Here is a 22,203-nt window from a genome sequence, read left to right on the forward strand (position 1 = left end):
CAGAGAATATATCTAGCACAATGAAACCATCCAGAGAATATATCTAGCACAATGAAACCATCCAGAGAATATATCTAGCACAATGAAACCACCCAGAGAATATATCTAGCACAATGAAACCATCCAGAGAATATATCTAGCACAATGAAACCATCCAGAGAATATATCTAGCACAATGAAACCATCCAGAGAATATATCTAGCACAATGAAACCATCCAGAGAATATATCTAGAACAATGAAACCCATGAAGACTATTCACCAAATACTAATATAATACTTCAAGATCAATTCCTGGTATATGACTGAAAATGGGCAAGTTATTTTATGTCTTTGAAACGTTTACACTATTGCAAGGGGACAGAGAAGTTTGTAAGACCTTATAGAACTATATGTTATTAGAAGATATAGAGAAATAACTATACATGTAATCTTTATTTCAAAAAGATGTACCGCTTGACATTTTCCATGTCCTTTGCGGCTCACGCATTTTGAGCGTAATCAACATTACAGTAAAGTGCTCTTCTACCATTTTTGTCAGTGATAAACGCCTCTTCTAGTTTACAGACACACAAAATAACGACAACCTCTGAATGCAACACGGACATACCCATTGATACCGCAGTCTCCTAAAACACAAACAAGCACCACATGCAACATTGCATACACGGAATATTGTCTTTAATGGCCTTAGCGGAAGCACAATCAACTAATAGAAAAAAAACTCTTGATAATATCACGAACTCTCCCTACTTTATAAACACCAGGCAACACACCCTCTCCATTGGTATTATACGCTGACAAAGGGTTATCGAGAGCAGAAACCATATCATGGTGTCATTTGGATGGATCATAAAAGTCAATCTGTTTCAAGGAAGGCGTTATGAATAAGATGTACCCTTCATTTTGTCGCAGGTTACGATTTGATATAATTGGCCAATTCTGACGCGCTTCATAAAGTAATATCAAGAAAGAATCGGGTGATTACATTAGATTTGTATATTGTATTAAACAATCTTATTTCATAAAGCACAAAGCAAATCAAGGTAAGCATTATATCGACCATGAAACGTTTTTTCGTTGTTTTTCTTGGTCTATTTGTTTACCGATATTATGTTCCAAAATTATGTTCCAAAAAGAAGTTGTCGAATTTACCTAAGGTGTTTTTTTTACTATTTAATCTCCATCTCTAAAGTCTATTTTGTAATAACTTGGTCCTAGTTACTGACAGGACATAAAAATAAAATCAATCTATAATTCACTTTATTACCAATTACATGTTGTAGGCGTACCTATTTTGATTCGCTAAACCAACGAGGAACCGCGACTAGGACAGGGATATGATCACATTTCGGTGAGTATTTAGATATATAGGTGTACAACTGTATATACTGGCCTTATATCGTGACTTTGAGTCATGCGGAACATCAGGTGAAGACTTCGACCGGAAGACTGTTCATGTATAGTGTTAGATGTTTATATTGCGTTAAATCCATTATTAAATACCTTTAAGATGACATTCGACCTAAACACACATTTCTTGTCTGGGGTCTACATCCATCTTTAACGAAATATATTATGGTTATACGGTTCAATCAAGTAATGCCCAAGGGTCAACATTCGCCCAAATTAATATAAGCCAGTTTTATTGAGATTGGCCTCAGCTATGTTTAGTAGAGTATATTTTCTTATCATAAAGTAGCCGTGTGTACGTATAACTAACGCGTTATATGCCTACAAGTACAATTTGGTCATTAACATATCTACAAAGGGAAAATGTTGAATATTTTTTTTACTGAACAATACCATCACATTCAGCGCTGGGGGACAAGACTGGCCACATACATGGACAGACAAAATTAAAGATCAATACAGTAGGGGTTGAAATACATCGAAATTTATATAAGATATGACCACGTCTAGATCTGAAGCAGTGTAACCCCTCCAGGCAAGCCTGTCATGCTGTGTATGCCTATATACTTTCCTTGGAGCTGCTTTCTGTCAACTCGTCAATATCGGATATAAATGTTTATAAATATATGATCGAGGGAAAAGGCATTCTTATCGGAAGATATAATTGGATAATTGTGTTGCTATAGGCACAGATCAGCATTTACAGCTTACAAGTGAATCAGGCGTGATGTAAGGGCAGATACTCTAATGTTACAAAATGAACATTAGGCCTCTAAATCTAGAGCGACCAATGGAAATTAAACGATGTGACAAGTTTTTTTGTAAAGTGACTTAGGGTTGTTTTCTGTGTGGGTAGTGTAACTTAACATTTTAGTTTAAACATATTTTATTGAAACAACTTAACATTTTAACTTATATACGTGATGACTTTATAGGTATCAGTCCAGATTATACATCTGCCATCAGCTATACGTGTACAGGTAAATTACATGAATGTGTCATATACAGCTAGACCTGATAAATTAGTCGCATTAGGATTTATGACTCTGAAGAGGTTAAAATTGACTTTTCCTTCAATTCGATATTTAAATATATATATATAACGAGTGTTAACACGCACACATTTTACATTTGTTACGGTCCATCACCCGCAATATGTAGGTACAATGTATATACTATATAGTGTGCCATTTTAAAGCATATGCATTGAAGATCTGTAACAATTTATTGACAACTTAGTCGAAATTTCAATTGACCGTGACCTACAAAGTGACACTGCAAATATAACCAGGAAAAGTTTTCCCACACTCCACTCAGAGATGGCGTGTACACTCAGTATAAATATCAATATGGACCCACCAGAGTGCAATAGAATAGTGTAGTACCAGTATTGACAACCTCTGATGAGGTTAAACCGGGCGATTAGATCTACCCTATCTCTATCAATCTATTTGAAAAAAAAACGGATGAAAGGGTCAAAACAAAGGTCATTCATGAGCGAAACAACATTTTAGTGTAATTTTTAACACTTTTTAAAGCCTAAAATATGCATATATTATTATTTCCATATCTTCATTCAAAAAAATATTTATGATATTTTGTATCTAAAGCAGTGTATGATTTTTTTACCATTTTTTTTTATCTAGACCCCTAAAAACACATCTAAAATTTTGTCTATATATTTGTAATTTGTGTGTCCATTCATTTATTTTCTCCAAAAAAATGATTTAAAGTAAGTTCATCTACTGCTGGTGTAGCTTTTATCCTTTAAATGGTCTTCTGCGTCATATGGGATATTCTTTCTGTAATCCGGATTTTATTTTATTTCCGGTTTACATATTGCAATAACCAGTCTCAAAACGAGATTATCACCTTTGACCTTCGTTATCCGGCTTCAATGACGGAGGCAGTGCAGACGAGGTAAATACATTGATCTACACGATTTTCGGACAACATGTCGGAGAAAAGGATTGTCAAAGTCGGTTCGAGAAAAAGCGAGGTAAGAAAAGCACTAAAATATGAATATTTATTTTCGAAAGTAAATAAAATACCTATGTGAATCGTTGTAGATTGTAAACATGATGAGCCCCTTGTTGACACGTGGTGCTCCGGGACGGGTCGAAAGGTATAAGATGTAGGGCGTTGAGCTACAAGATATTCAACAAATATTTACTTTGTCAATAATCCGAAGATGGACATGGACATTGTATACATTTATGACAGAACATAGGCTATAAAATTGAAACGTTTTTGTCAATTAAAGTTGTAGACTAAGCTTTGTAGCATCAAGCACGTTTTGTAATTGCTTTGGAAACCGCCTGGGGACAAATAGGAAGCAAGTACATTTTGTATCTACATTACTTATATAAGCAATATGTTAAATTCTATAATAAACCGGAACAAAATACATCACCCACACAATTAATGCATCAAAGCGAGATACAATGTAATAAACTGGTCGTAAAATTAGTGTTAAAGTGTATTAACAATAATTAACACATACCTGGTCTACCTGGCTTCGGTTTGTTAGTTAGACGATTTCATCATCATCACCTTGAATAGTTCGTACATGTAGGTGGTATCACACCAGACTATTTGAATGGATACATCAACACCAACGTTGTTATTACACGTACTTTCGTCCAAAACTTCAGACAAATGTTTTACCAGTTGAGTAATTCAAATTGTTGCATTGTTATGTACCTGATGGTCACAGGTGTAAAAGGAGCGGGGAGGTGTAGCTTGTACATAGTGTTGTAAATACATAATGTACATCCTCTGCCACTCAGCTGACAGAGCATGCTTCTTTGGCTCAGTCGGTAGAGCAGTATATTTCTATGCTGGAGACCCGGTTTGAATCTGGAATTGAACCATGTAATCTTTCAGATATGGTATTAAAAGCTTAAGCCAGTTGTCAGGAATTGTGATATTTGCTGTATAAGATATTTTTGAGGGGGGGAAAAATCTGTTTAATCAATTTTAGACTTTAGATTACATTGTATTTAATGAATCTTTATTGGCCCCCGGTCCACCAAAATTATATGATTATGTGCAAAGAAAGATAGCACTACGCATTATTAGTGTATAAAGATACCGGTATGTACATGATAAACATTTTTGTGTGTATTATGCTCAAACATGCAAAAATGATATTTCTCACAATCGACATATATCCATGTAACTAACATAACTTTTATTTAACTTTTTTTAAAGCTGGCTTTAAAACAGACAAACACTGTGATCAACAAATTAAAAGAGCACTATCCAGATGTTGAATTTGAAGTTGGTATGTATTCTCCTTTAGTTAATTGAGTTTCAATGCATGAATTTCATATTGTAAAAAGACATATATATATATCAATATATAGTCAATATGTTAAAACATTGTGTAACAATTAAATATCTAGACAAACACAAAAAATCAGCATTGCAAAAAAGTCACTTTTCTATTGCTAGTGTTTTTTGCATTGTTAAATTGGGCCTATATATTTTTTTCCCTATATCTTATTTTGATACTGAGTGAACTATAACACATTTGAAGTTACAATTTGAGACTTAAAGATGCTCCACCGCTGACAAGTGGTATTTTTTCACTATCTAAAACAGGAGCAGACGATTTAGTATTTTTCTTCAGTTACAAAAATTACTTACTTTACACCATTACCATTATTGAAAGGTTTAAGCTTCTAATTTTAATTCAAGTTAAAAGTATTAAAAATAATTAATTGCATCCCGAAAAAATTCTGTGGCACTATATCCTATATGGAAGGAAGTACTGATTGCGCATGCACCAAAGGCAAAATAATTATTTCATTTTCTGTGTTAATTAGACATATATATACACAATTGAACACCAATTATTGTTCAAATGATGAATATCATTTATGCAATCTCGGCGGTGGAGCATCTTTAATTAAATTGTTTGATTCGTTTAAATATTGTATACTAAATTTGCTACTTTTGTAATGTTTTATGATGATATTATGATGTTAAATGTCATATTTTCCAGTAACCATGGCTACAACGGGAGACAAGATTTTAAATGCTGCTCTTTCAAAGGTAAATGCTGTCTGTTGTTTACATCACATGACACCATTACTTTAATATGAAAAAATATTAGGTGCTCATATAAGTTAGCTTTACTGAATACAACATGCAGTGTTCTCCCCAGGATTTTTTCACTGCGCAATGGTAATTTTTTCCCGTTGCAAACTGCGCTGCGCAGCGCGAATTTTTTTTTGTGCCGCAATTTAATTTAATGGCCTAGTGTTATAATAAAAATTAAAATAAAAAAAATATTAACATTTTATCTCACTGTCACATTTTACTGAATTCAGATTTATTGCATTTAAAAATTATTAGAATTGTTTAAATTTTTAAATTAAGATTATTTTAATGTGTTTCACAGTTCTAGATAATTATGGGATTATGCCCCCAATTCCATCACTCTTTGTGTATTTCAAATATTTAAAACAGGCTGTAGTTACTGTATGGTACTGTAAATGTAACATTGAGATCTAGATTAAAAAAAAATATTGATAAAACACTGCATAAAAATTTAAGTCTTTTCTAACACATATCTGTACAATTTTATGACATGTTTCTTATCATCCAATTATGCTTAAAATTTACAAATTACAAATTTTGGAATTTTTTTCAAATCCGGATTTCTTATACCCATCGATCTGGCTCCATTATTACAATTACCTAACACCAAAATGGCGGCCATTTCGGTTGCAAAGTTTGTGGCATCTTTCAGCGGTATATGCCTATTTTGACATTAAAAACGTGAGTAAATCATTTACAATTGCAAGCAGTGTTTGTTTTTGGGGTGATGCTCACTAGCTATAATCAACACATCTGTTGAAAAGGTGTCAGTTTGTTTCCTAAACTGCAGATGTGCTGCCTACTTCTGTTACGTTGCGTAGCTCACATGATTGAAAGTGATTTGATCAATGATTTCTCCTCTCTCTAGCTGACCTATATCCCCAGACTGCTAAATAGAACAAGTGAGGTGTTGGTTAGGGAGTAGTCACACCTCTTTTGTTTACTTATCAATGCAATTTAACAGTACAATCTGGCAGGACACCCCTGCGGATCACAAGTAACAGTGTTGACACTGTCACGGTCGTAAAAATGGACCCAACCACATGGCATAGCGGCATGACAGACATCGTAAATTTATAAGAGTACAACTTGTCAGGTAGCAGGAGGGATTTATTATGAGGTTTATATTCAGTATACCTACTTAGAGAAAATGGGGGTCTGATTTATTGATGTGCAATGGGAGGCTGAAAGTGCGCTACGGATGATATTTCCGTGCAACGGCTCAAAATTTCCACGTAACGGGACCGTTACGCGGAAAGGGCATGGGGAGAACACTGACATGAGCAGAAGTTATTTCAATTAAGTATTGAGTATATATACTTAAATTTATATCTGCAATTTAAAAAAAAAACATATCACACTCCGATGCATTAGAATTACCAAAAGTGTTTGTTTACTTGTCAGATAGGAGAAAAGAGTCTGTTTACACGGGAGTTGGAGAATGCTTTGGAGGATAAATCTGTAGACTTTGTAGTGCATTCTCTTAAAGATCTACCTACAAACCTGCCACAGAACTTAGTGGTTGGATGTGTGTACAAGTAAGTGTTTGTTTTACAGTAATGTGTTCATGAAGAAATACTTAAATGACATGGTTATATGCATACAGCTATCGAGTGATGATGAAAATTAAAAAGTGTAAGTGTACAATTGAAATAACCATTTGATTGATAAGATTTGACATCTATCAAATACAAGAATTCCATACAATCACAGGGTATTCATAATTTAACTTTTATACCCAAAGTATGACAAATTTGACTTCAGTATTGATATTTTACAAAAGTATTATTATAACACACAATTTTATAAAGCTATATGCCATTTAATAGATTCATAATCATATCTTTTGAACAGGAGAGATAGTCCTTATGATGCAGTGGTGATGCATCCAAAACACAAAGGGAAAACACTACAGGATCTTCCAGATGGCAGGTATAATGGCAGAAAATGTGTGTCAGTGAAGTTGACTTAAGTCCTAGTTATTACTGGTCTATAATACTTACAATGAATTACAGTGTTTATTTAACTTTAATATAAAAAAAAAAAAAAAACATTAAGCACAAGCGCATAAGATGTAATGACCTGTGATTGTGGCAAACAAAGGATTTTAACTTTAGCATCTTTGTAATATTTATATCAGAGACATTTCAAAGTGAATATTATTTAAATGACTGTTTTACTATCAGAAATAGACCAACCTTTTTAATAATTGTTTTTCATATAACATTGGTAAATTAACATATGAATTTGTGTTGTAGTGTAATTGGAACTAGCTCCCTCCGGAGGCAATCTCAGATTGCCAGGAAGTTCCCAACATTCAAGTTTGAGAACATTGTATCCTTTTCAAAGAAGAAGAAAACTTGACTTTAAAAGAGTACTTTATTTCATTCGTACTGTTTTATTAGAATTACTTCCCTTTGCTCTATCATCAACCAGTCGAATATGAAGATAGCTAAATAGACAATTATTTGGGGCCGAAATAAGGCCCCATTCCCAATTGTATTTCTTGTTATTTTTTCCTAAATCTATGTCTAAATTTCCCAAATCAGTGAGTTGACGCGCATTTTGTGCGACGAAACTAAAACATTCCTGAAATCCCAAGTCTGAACGTTGTATTTTAGTATCCATTCTTACACTTGATTCTTAGAGAAGCATAATTGTCTATTTTTACCTTTTCCAAAATTTCCATAAATACCGTTTCAATTTTTCATTTCCTACTTTTATCGCACAAAATTTCCCAATTTTCACCAGGTGGCAATTTCCCAAAATACCCAGGAAAAACACTGGATGCAGATAATTGCATACTGATGGCTGAAAGATATATCTGATAATAATTTAAAACCATAAATGTATAATCGAGATGTAAACTTTGTGTGAAAGCATACCAGGTAGATACTTTGGATTCAATGAACCTTAACAATTGTCCTAGCGTGGTAATGTGAACACCAGACTAAAGAAATTAGATGATGACAACAAATATGATGCAACAATACTTGCTGTTGCCGGCCTGGATAGAATGGGATGGAGTCACAGAATTGATCAGGTAATTACTTCATGTATTGTTCCCACATTGCAAACAATTTACCAACGCAACCAACCACAGACTTATCATATAGCTTTTTAAAAAAAAAAATTTTTGCTTGAAATAGATAGTGTTAACTCAGCTTATTTCTGTTGGTAAACATCAAAGTATTTCAGATATGTAATTGTTTAGATTTAAAGAGCTCAGCATGCTTGAAAAAATGCAGATTTAGTTATTTTATTGAATATCTTTTTGAACAATTTTTTTATCTTACCCCATGGATCATGATCTTAGACCTCTGTATTTAATGTTTTGACCTGTCTGTATTTAATGTTTTGACCTGTATATCCCAGGTTTTGACCCCTGACCTTTGTATGTATGCGGTAAGCCAGGGAGCCATGGGAGTGGAGTGTCGATCTGACGACAAAGAAACTCTGGATATGTTATCAGTTATACATGACAAGCAAACTGTTCTACAGTGTGTGGCAGAAAGGGCTTTTCTTAAAACTTTGGTAAGGCATTAAAGAATTATTATGTAGACCTCCCGATGACGGATGCTGATTTACAAAAGATATATTTAATATTTCATAAAGATAAAATTGCCAAAATAAGAAATATCTATGCAATGTCCTTTTGCTGCATCCATAGGAAATGAAGTGTTTTAATAAATAAGTTATTCCTGTACCTGTCTCATCTTGTGATACAGGAAGGAGGATGCAGTGTACCAGTGTGTGTGTTTACAGATATCAAAGATGGACAGGTAAATACCCCCTCAATATCACAACTACATTTTAATTATAAAGTTCTTGTGCATTAAAGGGTCCACTAAAAGAATTGTGTATGCACATGAAAGAAAATTAAACTTCTATCTATAAAATAAGAATACATATTTGTGCATCACACCAGATACAGATTTGCGATAAAGTTTCCATCAAAGTTTAATCCTGTGATATCATATACTGTAGAGCTGAGGAGAATTGAACATTTTTTGTATCTTGACATTTATTACTTCCACAGCTATCTATAGATGGTGGCGTATTTAGTATTGATGGCTCTAAGCACAAGATTGTTCATGTATCAAAGGACCTGTGTCCTGATGAGGAGCCTGCAAAGAAGGTAAATACCTTATGTATCACATATACCATCAGGAGACCTGATCTTCTGATCATCTACTGTGCCATTCACATTGGATTTAATTGTTGATTCATTACTGATTTGAGCTTTTTTCCATTGATAGAATGTGATTCTTGATTTTGAAGTGAGATTGAGAATGATTTTGAATGTTTTGTTTTCTAGGTTAGTCGGACAGAAAATGGGAAAACTTACGCTAGTGTTGTAAGTAATGGTGTTTCTAAAGACGAAGTACAACTTTCAGAAGATGCTGGAATTGAATTGGCCCGTTTAATTTTAGACTCCGATGCTGGTCATATTATTGCAGAGGCGAAAGAGGAAATTCGTCTTGCCATTATTGAGGACAATAAAAAGAAAATGGAAGAGGCCAAAAATAAAAATAATGAAGCAAAAGCAGAAAATGGTTCAGAATCAAAGCAACAAGAAGTATCATAGAGACATATATTTTATTAAGTGTAAAAAATATTTTTGTAACAATGCAAAATCATTAATGTGCATGTATATAACAATTAAGAGCTGTCTTTGGTTTGTAACATCATAAACTTTAGTTTTAAAACTTTTGGGGTTTTTTATGCTAGAAAACATGGAGAACAAACTTCATTATTTGATATGAATATAAAATATAAACCCATAGCTTCTCTTCAAATACAGGTATTACTTCTGTAATTTTGAAATGTGTTAAATATTGGTGTTTTATTCCATGGCTAATAATTAAATCTACATTTGTTTTCAATTTTAAGATTTAAGAACATTCATAAAATCATTGAATAGTGCCTCAATATGAATGTAATGATAATTGTTCAATGTTTATTTACAAATACTAACCACCATTTCACTATTCATGTATTTGTTGTAAGCTGACGGACATTACAGTGTACCACTGCCTTGTTTTTATATCTATTACATTTTATATGTATTAATTAAGACTTCTAGTTAGGAGATCTACAGGTTGACTTATTGCCTAGTCTTTACGTTTCATTCATTAGTGGTGTTCAGTGTGTGATTATTACTTTTGTTAGTATAGATACTGTGTGTTCCCTTTTGTATATATATCTCCAATGCTATTACTTCATTTTATTTTCTGTGGTTTTTTTTCAGTAATTCTATTTTCCAAATCTTTTTAACTCCAATCAGCAAGCGACACTATACGTAAAATGTGACTGTATTCCGTAGACATTGCTTAAATGCTTAATACTTATAAGGTGCTCTAATAATATAATAAAAATAAAATAAGATAATGAGTGTCTTGATATGACAATGGTGCTACACTTAATTTTAAAGGTAATCTTATTATAGTGAATCTTATCGTGGCAGTAGTTATCAACCTCAACACAAATTTACCTTTGATATGGTTAATTACTATTGTTAATCTTTCAATTTTAAAAATCTGTACACATTTTGTTTGTGACATGTTTCTTTGTCTCATCAGAATTATTTTACCATCATCTATCACATATATTTCCTTTTGATACTTTCCGTTTAATACTTTCCTAAATTAACCTTTTATTTTTCTATCTCAGGTTTAGCTTTTACAGAGAATAATCGTTGATCTGTTGTAACGCATTTTATTTTGGAATTCTTGCCATTTGTTTTATTTGTATAGATTCTGCATTATTCTCTCATTAAGATTTTTTTTTTCTGTGGAATCCCAGCATACTCTCAAATGGAACATTACATATACATTGTACGTACCTTGTGTGTGTGATGGTAGTTTTTTCACTAGTTGTTTGACTGGGCACACATTATTTAGGGGAGTTTTGACTGGGTATACATTATTTAGGGGAGTTATTTCCCTTATGTTAGTATGAACTATGTGTTTTAATGTATTTAAGAACTAAGTGATATAAATGTTGATAATAGAGTATATATCTAGGTAATAACATTTATATGTTTGTTATGGAGGCCATTGAGTTATGGATGTTACAGTTAATAGCTCAGAACATTCAGATCTAGTGTTGTTTTATAAGACCATATTTGTTAATGTTTTGTTATAAATTATTGTTTTTGTAATATTTTGTACAAGAAACATATCTTTTTGTAAATGTGATTTTAATATGAATGCTTTCTAGGCTTGCTTGCAGAATGGCAGAATTTATTTTTTATATAAATTAGAAGAAAGTTAATCAGTTATTGATAATCACATGCATTGTATATAGGATATATAATAGTCCGCTAAACCTGCCTATATTATTAGACTTTTTCAAAAAAACATTTTTGTCTAATATATAGTCAGCTCGCGGTACCTCTTAAAAATGTGAAATCGTAGGCCAGATTTGGCCTACGCTACATCAGCGGCATATTTCTAATATATCGTCCATGCAATGCCGGGAAAACATACACATACCTATATATTGGGATCTTATGTACTCCACTGCCCCCATGTTACATCCCATTTATGAAATTAAACAACTCTGCACAATGAAATACTTCCGAGACCCTTCTATTTTACACATTTGTAATGGCCGCCGTATACACATTTAGTAGAGCAAACGGCAAAAAAACAAAAAAACACGTGTAGTTGAAAGATAAACAAAATTCTACCATGTATATGCTACATGTATATGCAACGTGAATATTGCGAAAGTGATGCGGTACCAGCAATAGTCGTGTTCAATTTGAATATTTGACAACATGTCGTGTATGTCGACCATAATTTCACTATAAAAACTCTAACTGTCTAGCATTTTATTCATAAGATCCCAATATATAATAAAAATAAGTACATAAGACCATATATAAGACCATATATAGGTATGTGTATGTTTTCCCGCATTGCATGGTTGATATATTAGAAATATGCCGCTGACGTAGCGTAGGCCAAATCTGGCCTACGATTTCACATTTTAAGAGGTACCGCGAGCTGACTATATATTAGGCAAAAAAAAAAAGTAAAATAGCCTAATAATATAGGCAGGTTTAGCGGACTATATATATAACTGAAATGATAATGAGAAAAAATATTAAAGTTTTGCATCTAAGAAGAGTAGTATTAAGTAGATGGTCGTTATATATTTCGCTTTCTTAGTATGCTTGTAGTGAGTAATATAATCCCTTTCTCATTATGCTTGTATTGAGCGATAATCTCTTTCCTTGTGAAACATTATACTACATAAAACTAACAGATTCATCAATATATAATTCTTAATTTAATATTTGAAAGTTAAATACATGTTTTGTTTTCATATTGTTTTATTATTTAACAATTCAAAGATTTATTTGTTTCCATCTTTTTTGTAAAAAGCTCTCAAAATGATTGGTATGATTTGATTTGATAATTATGCAATCATATCGGCAAGTTTAAAAATTTTGCTTGTCGCAGAGATATTTCAATGTTACATATGATCGACATTGGGTTTAAATAGGAGTTACTTCCCTTTACCCAAGGCATTGATAAAATAAAATTTATAGCTTTGGAAATTATTGAGCACCTTGCACTACTGAACATGTGTTCTGGAGATATTTATTATTTGATTAATGACCTAATATGATAAGGTGATTGCCATCATTCTTGATCAGAAGAGACCTGTATGTAGTATAGGTCTCTTATGTAACCAGAAATAAAACATGAAAACTACCAAGTGTTGTTTAATCATTTTAACTTTGATGATATATATAAATGTATTCACTGTCAGGTACATTTTGGTATACAATCCAGTTTATTTCAGAATCCTGGTCCACAAATCAGGCCAACTAATAAAATGAGAGAAAAAAATCAACAACATTGTTTAGAGGAGCCATTCAAGTGAGGTAGTATACATGATTATTGCTAAATGGAAACATAAATATGACTGATACCATTAGCTTCATTCTGGTATACACGGCGATAAACATGAATTATATTTGGAAATAATACTTGGTGGGCTGCGTATGTCGTTTAGTAATGTTGAGTAATTGGTAAATAGTTGCACGTTTACATGCATTTTTAAATGCACTTAATTTTAATTGTGATCACCTGAATATAACGAAATATTGGTAGATTCATGCGAGTTGTTTCCCTTCATCCAGTGCATCATTGAAATCGGTCAAAATGTTTTCCATTGCTGATCGGAGACAGATAAAAGCACGCTGCATCTCAACACCGTATCAGTTTGTTATGACTGCCAACCATTAATTACTATAGGAGATGATGGGAAACACATTTCTTGAGATGACGAAAATAATGATAGCAAAGGCGGAAATAATGATACTTTCGATGAAGGAAAAAAACCATACGCTTTAGTGCACGTGGTTCACGCATATTGTTGCGGTACTTACTCGAAGAGCAAATGGACAAATTGAAGTATATAAATTCAGATCACTATAACCATATTTCATCTTATTATTGGAAAAATTTAGAAAGACATCTTTTAAAACGGATTATTTCCTAACAAAACTATCGCTATGAAATTTGTTTTATCCATCATTGAACATCAGCGGTAATCAACAGATAATATCTGTAACAATTCCAAACGATTTCCAAGTAAAGCATTGTTTTCCAATTTCGTTGACGCACGTTTGACCTTCTGAATACAGTTTATGGATATCATTAGTTTATTTTCGGTCTTATTTATCTTTTTCTTGCTTTACATCTGAAGATTTAGGATTTTTTTAGTCCCCTGATACGGTGCTCAGTGCCACCTCGTCCTTGTATATTGATTATAGTTTAAGGGAATAAAGGAATGCATTGTTTTAGGTCTCCCACAGTCGCAGGTGTTTTAACGTTTGTAGATAATAACTTGGCGGTATGTCCACAAGGCCGAGTGTAATACGACTAGATAGAAGTGTCTTACATATACGACATGCTGGTAATCAGGTACAGGTCAGGGTAAGCTTTTAGTTCGTACAGAATCACCAACAGAAATTAAAACCCCAACGGCATAGGTACTACTGATGTAACAAACAATCAGTAAAATATCTGTCAGTTATTGCTTTTTATGTACACTTCATAGAATGTTATAATTATGTTGCCTTGCATAACCACTTGGCCGCTTTAGAATCACTGTCGCTCGAACAGATCTATGGCCCAGGTCTCTCGGCTCTGATTGGCCTGCTTTGCTTTTCTATCGTTTAAGAAGAACACTTGTGCATAAAGAGATGAAACTATTTTAACCCTAATTTTGAACTTTAAACGCTAATAGAATATGATATGTCTATTCCTTTGAACGACATTAAATAACAGTTTGTATGTTGCAATTTTGAAAGATTAAGGAATCTGACAACAATAACAAAAATGTAGTCGCCTGTAATGGAGTTATCATCCATATGTAATGTAAATTTGGCACCTAATTTTTAATATTTTGGTGTAATATATATGAAATATAGGTAAAAAAACACGCTAAAATCCATTTTAAAAAGTTATGAAAACAGTATAATTTGATTGGTAATTTGACAAAAATGGATACCTGACTACAGATTTTTATTTTAAGATTTTTTAGCGCAGATATCATCTGCCATAACATTGATATAATATTCAATATCAACGATGGTTGCGTTTTAATGAAATTTACTTTTGAAAAAGTCGGGGGGGGAGGGGGGGGGTGGGTTGTGGTCGAAATGAAGATTGGTTTTCGGTTGCCTGGATATAAAATCAGTTGCTAAGGTGGTTTAATTTTGATATTTTTCTAAATAAATCGTCTGCAATGGGGCTATCATCCATATGTTATATATTTTTGTACATTTGACACTTAATTTTCAATATTTTACCGTAATATATGTAAGCATTGATGTCATTATTTTTGAATTTCATTTTTGTATGAAAGAAATAAGCTAGAATGACCTTTGACCTTAACTCCATCTGACCTCTTAAAAAAATCCCATTATGAACTAACAAAAGAGTCTTTGGTAAAAAAAATTAAACATATGGCATATATTGAAGAAGAAAAATCAAGTTAAGCGCTCTAAAAGTCTAAATATAATCTCACTCCCGCCAGTTTTTTGCCGTTTTTCAGCTTATAAACCATTTGACATTAGACCCTTGACCTTGACCCTCCACACGGTCAAAAAAATGACACCATCATTTTTTTTAAGATAGGGTGGCCTACTGAACATTGTGATATATGGTGTCAAACTTCATCACGAAAAGCCCACCGAATTACATACGCCATTGGACTACAACCGCTGTTAAAGTTACGAAATCATTAGATTAACATAGATTTCTTAGGGCTTTTGAATTCCTACAAACGTTTTTATACCTGAAATTAGAAAGTTTTCAAAATAAGCACATTTAATTTGAACTATTGGCAATGTTTATCAACGTTAAAATATCGCCAAACACAACAAGAAATTGTATCTTTCGGCATTGACTGTTTACAACGGAAAGAACCGAGTGCATCTTTGAGTTCGAAATCAGGGTCGCTGAAAATCTCATCCGGCTAGTGGATATAGATGTAAATAACACCACTAAGAGGCAACTTATATTATATCGGTTACATTGGCCTGATTAAGCGTAGAAGCCGATACATTTACAGCGTATCTCAGTGGCTTAGGAAGATGAAACATAATTGTTGCAGGGGGGGGGGGGCAAGGTCCTCAATATTTGGAACCCCCTTCCTCGCCCCGCACCCACAGGAGGAGATTAATTCTTTAATTCAACACACAACCATGTATACTTTATAAACTTTTTTCATATATCGTTAAGTAGAATCCTTGTATACATTTATAGACAGTGGCGTCGATAAAAGGAAATTAATGAATACGCAAATTGCCATGCGAGCGCCGAAGGTGCGATATTTTGGTGTTTGGGGGCCGAGAGTCTCCTACGAGAAAAAAATATTACGATTTAGAATGGCTAAAATGAGTTTAACGATGCATTTTGATGAATTTGCGAGCGCCGAAGACGCGAGAATTTGGTATTTGAGGGGTCCGGAGGTCTCCCCCGGGAAAAATATTACGATTTAGAATTTTACGATGCATTTTGATGAATATGGGAACGCCCGAAGGCGCGATATTTTGGTGTTTGAGGGGGTCCGGGGGTCTCCCCCGGGTAAAGATATTACTATTTAGAATGGCTGTGAAGAGTTTTACGATGTATATCAATGATTTTCAAGCGTTCTTAACATGATACTTTTTTTATTTAAAGTTACCTGCATTTAGAAATGATAATTGTGAATGCCGTCATATCATTATGCAACTCTGCTCGATCTGAACATACCGGCTTCACACCATCGGCACATTGTTGTTTAACACAAAATAATAATGAATTAATTGTCTTGCTAAGTCATATAAACAAATGAATCTTTTAAGAGACATTTTTTAAAAATAGTACGTAGAATCACTTGATTGACATTTTTAGTCTAGTTCATGTGTATTGAATTTTTACTGTTAAACGCTTCAACATTATATGCATACATGAACGTTTAAGGAAATGCGCCACGCAGCGGAAAATTGTCTAAAATAAAGTACGAAAATGTGCAGGAGGACCCTTTTTTTTCTTTCAAATGTGCAATTTAAAATATTTCAGTCGGCAAAAATGGGGTGAGGCAAAAAGACATATTTGTTTGTTTGATTAATTAACGTCCTATTAACAGTTATGGTCATGTAAGGACGGCCTCCCATGTATGCGGTGTGTTGCGTGTATGTTGTGCGAGGTGCGTGTTTTGGGAGACTGCGGTATATTCATGTTGTGTCTTCTTATATAGTGGAACTGTTGCCCTTTTTATAGTGCTAAATGTATATCAATGAAGCATGCTGCCGAATACACCAAGCAACACACCCGACCCGGTCACATTATACTGACAGTAAAATAGCATACGTTCTATGAAGCTTTAGAGTATTTGATGGAAATATGACAAGAAGTGAGAGGTATTTTCACCCGTTAATTATGTATATATTATACATGAACACAGGTGTACATGTACATTATTAAGCAAACATATACATAGGTCTACAATGTATATGTAAGGTATATTTTTACTTTGAATACATAAAAGTACACATAAAATTTAGATATATAGTTAGGCTGATTTGGTACAAGTGATGAAAATCGGGGTATTTTATGACCCGACGGGTCAATCGGGTTACGCATTCTAAAATGTTCAAAAAACGGGTCAACCCGGGGAAATCGGGTGAGTTGGCAATACTGGATTTTTTTTTAAGTAAATCAGATTGAAAAAGTTATATAACTAGTGACATGTAGGGGAATGTCCATTCGACGGATAGAGACTATAACTAGGTATATATAGGGAATGTCAATTAGACGGATAGACACTATAACTAAGGATATATAGGGAATTTCCATTACACGGATATATATTATAACTAGGGCTATATAAGAAATGTTCATTAGACGGATAAAGACTATAACTAGAGATATACACATGTATAGGGAATGCCCATTAGACGGATAGACTTTATAACTAAGGATATATAGATATTGTCCCTTTAGTTTATCTGTATATTCTATATGTGTCCATTGTTTATGTTTTTGTGTACGTCCGTGACCGTCCTTAACATGTAATTTTATTTGTTCTTCTCGTGTCTTGACAAAGGGGCAGATCGCCTCGAAAATTCGACAATCTTTTGTCCACACTGTTAGAATTACTGCTTTGCCCCATATTTACTACTTTAAGTAATTCGTATCCTACAGATATATGTCTATAAGGATCCAGTGTTATATGGAAAATAACTGTTGATATTACTTCATTGACCCATAAGGATATATACAATGTATAGGGAATGTCAAATACCGATATAATGATAAAAGAAATACACGTACTTACTTAGTCACTAAACATGCCTATATTATTATTATTTTTCCCCCATTTTTTCCTTATTATAAAAGCCCAATAATATTGGCAGGTTTAGCGGAATAGTACCTAATATCATGACAAATGACAATAAAATAATGGTAGAAGCAAGTATAAAACCATATGATATAATGAAAACTCTTCTTTATGGCTGCAAAATCCTGTACAGTATAGGATATTTACACTTAGAAACTCTTCACAAAACTTCTGCATAGGTTTCAACGTTTATTAGATTTAACAAAGTAATCAGGAACCTGTAGTCGATAACTTTGTGTTTTCAGTCGATAGCAGATATGTCCAATAGACAGATGAGCTTGTTCACGCGTCGCGCATACACATAGGGATTGTTTACACTCGCCGAAAGATAATAATATGACGTAGTGACTAGGTCGTTCCTATTTATTTTCAGTTTTTCTCCAGTTTGAACAAAATGGTTATACAAACTTTTCAATTTTGTTATTAACACAAAGTACACAACTTTTACAATTATTTTCAGTTCTATAATTCTTTTTATCTTTTTATTACATGATTTTTTAACGATTTAGTCCCTTTAAAGAACAGCAAAGCTCGCGTCAGAACTTGTACGAAAACCAGTATTTAGTCATTTCGGAACATGTAAAGCCTCTTAAATTCTCAAAATCCAGCTTGGGCTTCTTTTAACCGTAACCATTACAGGAATTATAATCTTATAGTAGTATAGAAATCAGCGTCAGTTGTAACGGATAACTGGCACCAAAACTTTAACCTGACCATTTCCAACACCGACGATGACGCAAGGGTTATAAAACCTACCTCAACAGAAAACATACTTTTATGGTTTTTTATGATATTTTATTAGACACATTTGGCATTGTCATGATCTTCATACCAACTTAACTAAGAAACGTAATCGATAGTTTCATCTGCCTTCGGAACTGTTCCGAAGGTAGATGATACTATCGTTTACGTTTACGACCCACGAGTCCTTAATGGTCACATGAGTTCTGATACAGAATATCACAAAGATGTTCCACTTTTGACCCCATGAACCTACCAGCCTGTTGAAAATTGTCTGAATGTCGTAAGAAGGCCATTGCCAAGTCGTGGATGGAGAACCTTTTGGTACAGGAGAGAATTGTTCAATCGTCTATGCTCATGACTTTAATGTTGACAAAATAATGAATATCTAAAAAGGCGTAAAATGTTTAATTCGTTATTCCAATGTAACTGTGTTTACTGACATTCTGTGAACTCAGCAGCGATATACATGTATTAGCGACCGACGAGTCACTGCAGTGAAATAACAAAAACGGCTGGGTGTAGTGAGTATAATAATTTACTTCAAATTACTACATATAATGCTTAAACGATGTTCAATGATTTGGTCAGGAGCTCAATTCGCGAGCAGCAGCGATTCGTGGTTTCTTTACTCTGACGTCTGATTTGATGACCAACAATATTATTAACAGACTTCATTACCGATATCCACGAGCCAGGACGATACCAATGGGTATTTCTTTATTGGATTCGTCTTTTATGTGCAGAACTTCAATCTTAAAAAAAAAATAGTAGTAAATAAAATCACTTGCACCAAGAAGATACATTTTGAAATAAACTGAAATACCTTCAATGTTTCTACTGTAAAAACGGAGGGAAAAGAACCTCAGTGCTTAGTAAATACAACGGTACGCGTTAATTGTTATGTAAACGCTCACTTTCCTAACTACTAATAGACAATGAAGAACACAGCTTACCTGTTACAGCCCCTGTCTCTCCCTTCCTGAAGATACCTGTTAGCTCATGATAGGACGGTTGTATTTTAATGAAACATGGTATTTAACTTAACACGTAACGTGTATGTACATGTATTCGAGTCTAAGCAACTCGTCAACTATGAAGATAATTATTGATAAACAGACAATTTTTCTATATGTCCAAACATCCTATATGTTTACGTCTAGGTCCATTTCTATCAAACACAAATCGGTGCCGTGATAATCTGCATTAAAAGTCGAGGTCAACTTACCCGTGTCTTAATCTGATGTCAAAGTTGGCCAGAGACCTACTGACCAACGGTCAAGGTCAGCTGTGTTCAGGGTCCCAAAGTCAAATTTTCATTTACTGATACTTACTTTTGACATTTCATTGTAAAGGTGGTTTGATGGTTGGAATGATACTTTGATTGGCAATGGCCTATTATGTGAAGGTATCTTTTTTATTACTACAGTGTATGAATTATAAAGCAAATCAAAGTTGATATGAATTGATAAGCAGGTGTAATTGTCGCTGTGTTGAATGATCAAATTGAAATTATTTATTTCCTTTATGTGTATATTGGCAATGTAATAATAACTAGATGAACCCTCAGCAGTTCGACACAAACCGAAACTCTCCCTGACATACATCAAGATATTCTGAATGTTTCCAATGTGGCCATCGGAGTAGCTAGTAAGGAATGACAAAGATTTATACAATGTTCATCTGTGAAGTAATAACATTCTGAATTGTGTTTAAGTTCAAAAACTCTACATCATCAATAGTGATATTGCTACGATGGAAATACACCATATGCATTTATTTATTATCATTCTAAGAATTAATACCAATGCAAGAGACTCGTGCGGTTTGCATGCCTAGCTGAAAAAACAAGCATTAGAAGTCTTAGTAAAAATCTAGATGACTTTTTTTTTGAACAGGAGAAAATGTAACACTGATGTTTAGGTTGTTTGCGAATTTGTTCGTATTATAATGAAACATTATTGATAAAACCGGTACTGAACCTGTCAAATAATGTTAATATCTGAAGGATACTGTCATTACCAAATGTAGATTAGAAAAACAAATCAAAGATGCTATCTTAATGCTTCCTCAGCCACATTATAGATTTAAAGTTTGTTATTTCCATTTCATTCTTGAAGTTTTTCATTTTTAGTTAAAATGGATTAGACGATATTAGATGTCTGCTGTACTCTATGTCTGTTTACGCAATTTCTGCTCGAATCGTCATTCTCTTTCAAAAGCAAATATCATTCCAAGTTTTATTTGGGGTCGTAGTGAAAGCTCAGATGGCAAAACACTCGATATGGTATCGCTATTTTATCGTCCACTGACAGTAGGAATTCTATTATGACATGTATAATAACTTTATCAGTGAGTAAATCATTTCCGCGGAACGGTTGATCCTTTCAATCCCATCTTAATGTATAATAACATCTCTAGTCTATCTATCGAAACAAATCTTCAATAAATGTCACATATTTCAGAAAGTGATTTTCGGTACCTCGTTTATTTATTCATTAATTCTCTTCCATATCGCATTTTTTACAGTACATCATGTCGCGTAATATGAGAGCTACCCAGTAATGGACGCGGTCCCAGCCTCAGAAACCCTTCCGGCTACACCAATTACGTCACCCGCATACTATAACAGCTAAACTCAAATGTGAAAATATTTTAAGGTTCATTGAGTCATTAATTTCTTCGTTTGCCTAACTTTGTTAGCTAAGACAGCGGACTGATAAGATTGATGAGATTATGCAAATGAGAGTGACACTAGAGGTCAGAGGTGGTCTTACATCACTCTGGGGCGGTGAACTGTTTGTGTTCGGTCCTGAAATACGACGTGAAACAATGACTCAACGTTACGCGGAAGCTTGAATGTGTCATGCATTGTCTCAGCAGCCCGAGTCATCGGTATGTCACGTGCATTGCAGCGTAGAAAGTTCATAAGCTTTTCTTTGTTCGTACCCGAAGGAAAAGTTTGTAAAATTACACTTTGCCTTATGTGCCATGAATCATCGATATGGAAATGTCGTATGCTCTCGAATTT

General features: G+C 33.6%; 1 protein-coding gene across 1 annotated transcript; it reads left to right on the forward strand.

The window, feature by feature from the left end:
* The first annotated feature begins 3,194 nt into the window (after nucleotides 1–3,194).
* Nucleotides 3,195–13,246, forward strand: LOC138319020 (porphobilinogen deaminase-like). Its single transcript, XM_069261900.1, has 11 exons — nucleotides 3,195–3,411; nucleotides 4,626–4,698; nucleotides 5,422–5,471; nucleotides 6,924–7,057; nucleotides 7,374–7,451; nucleotides 7,778–7,853; nucleotides 8,449–8,562; nucleotides 8,895–9,053; nucleotides 9,248–9,301; nucleotides 9,559–9,657; nucleotides 9,838–13,246. The coding sequence occupies exons 1-11, from the start codon at nucleotides 3,367–3,369 to the stop codon at nucleotides 10,105–10,107; spliced, it is 1,152 nt and encodes a 383-aa protein (XP_069118001.1). The 5' UTR covers nucleotides 3,195–3,366; the 3' UTR covers nucleotides 10,108–13,246.
* Nucleotides 13,247–22,203: the final 8,957 nt, after the last annotated feature.

Source organism: Argopecten irradians, chromosome 3, assembly GCF_041381155.1.
Source record: "Argopecten irradians isolate NY chromosome 3, Ai_NY, whole genome shotgun sequence".
Classification (NCBI taxonomy): Eukaryota; Metazoa; Mollusca; class Bivalvia; order Pectinida; family Pectinidae; genus Argopecten; species Argopecten irradians.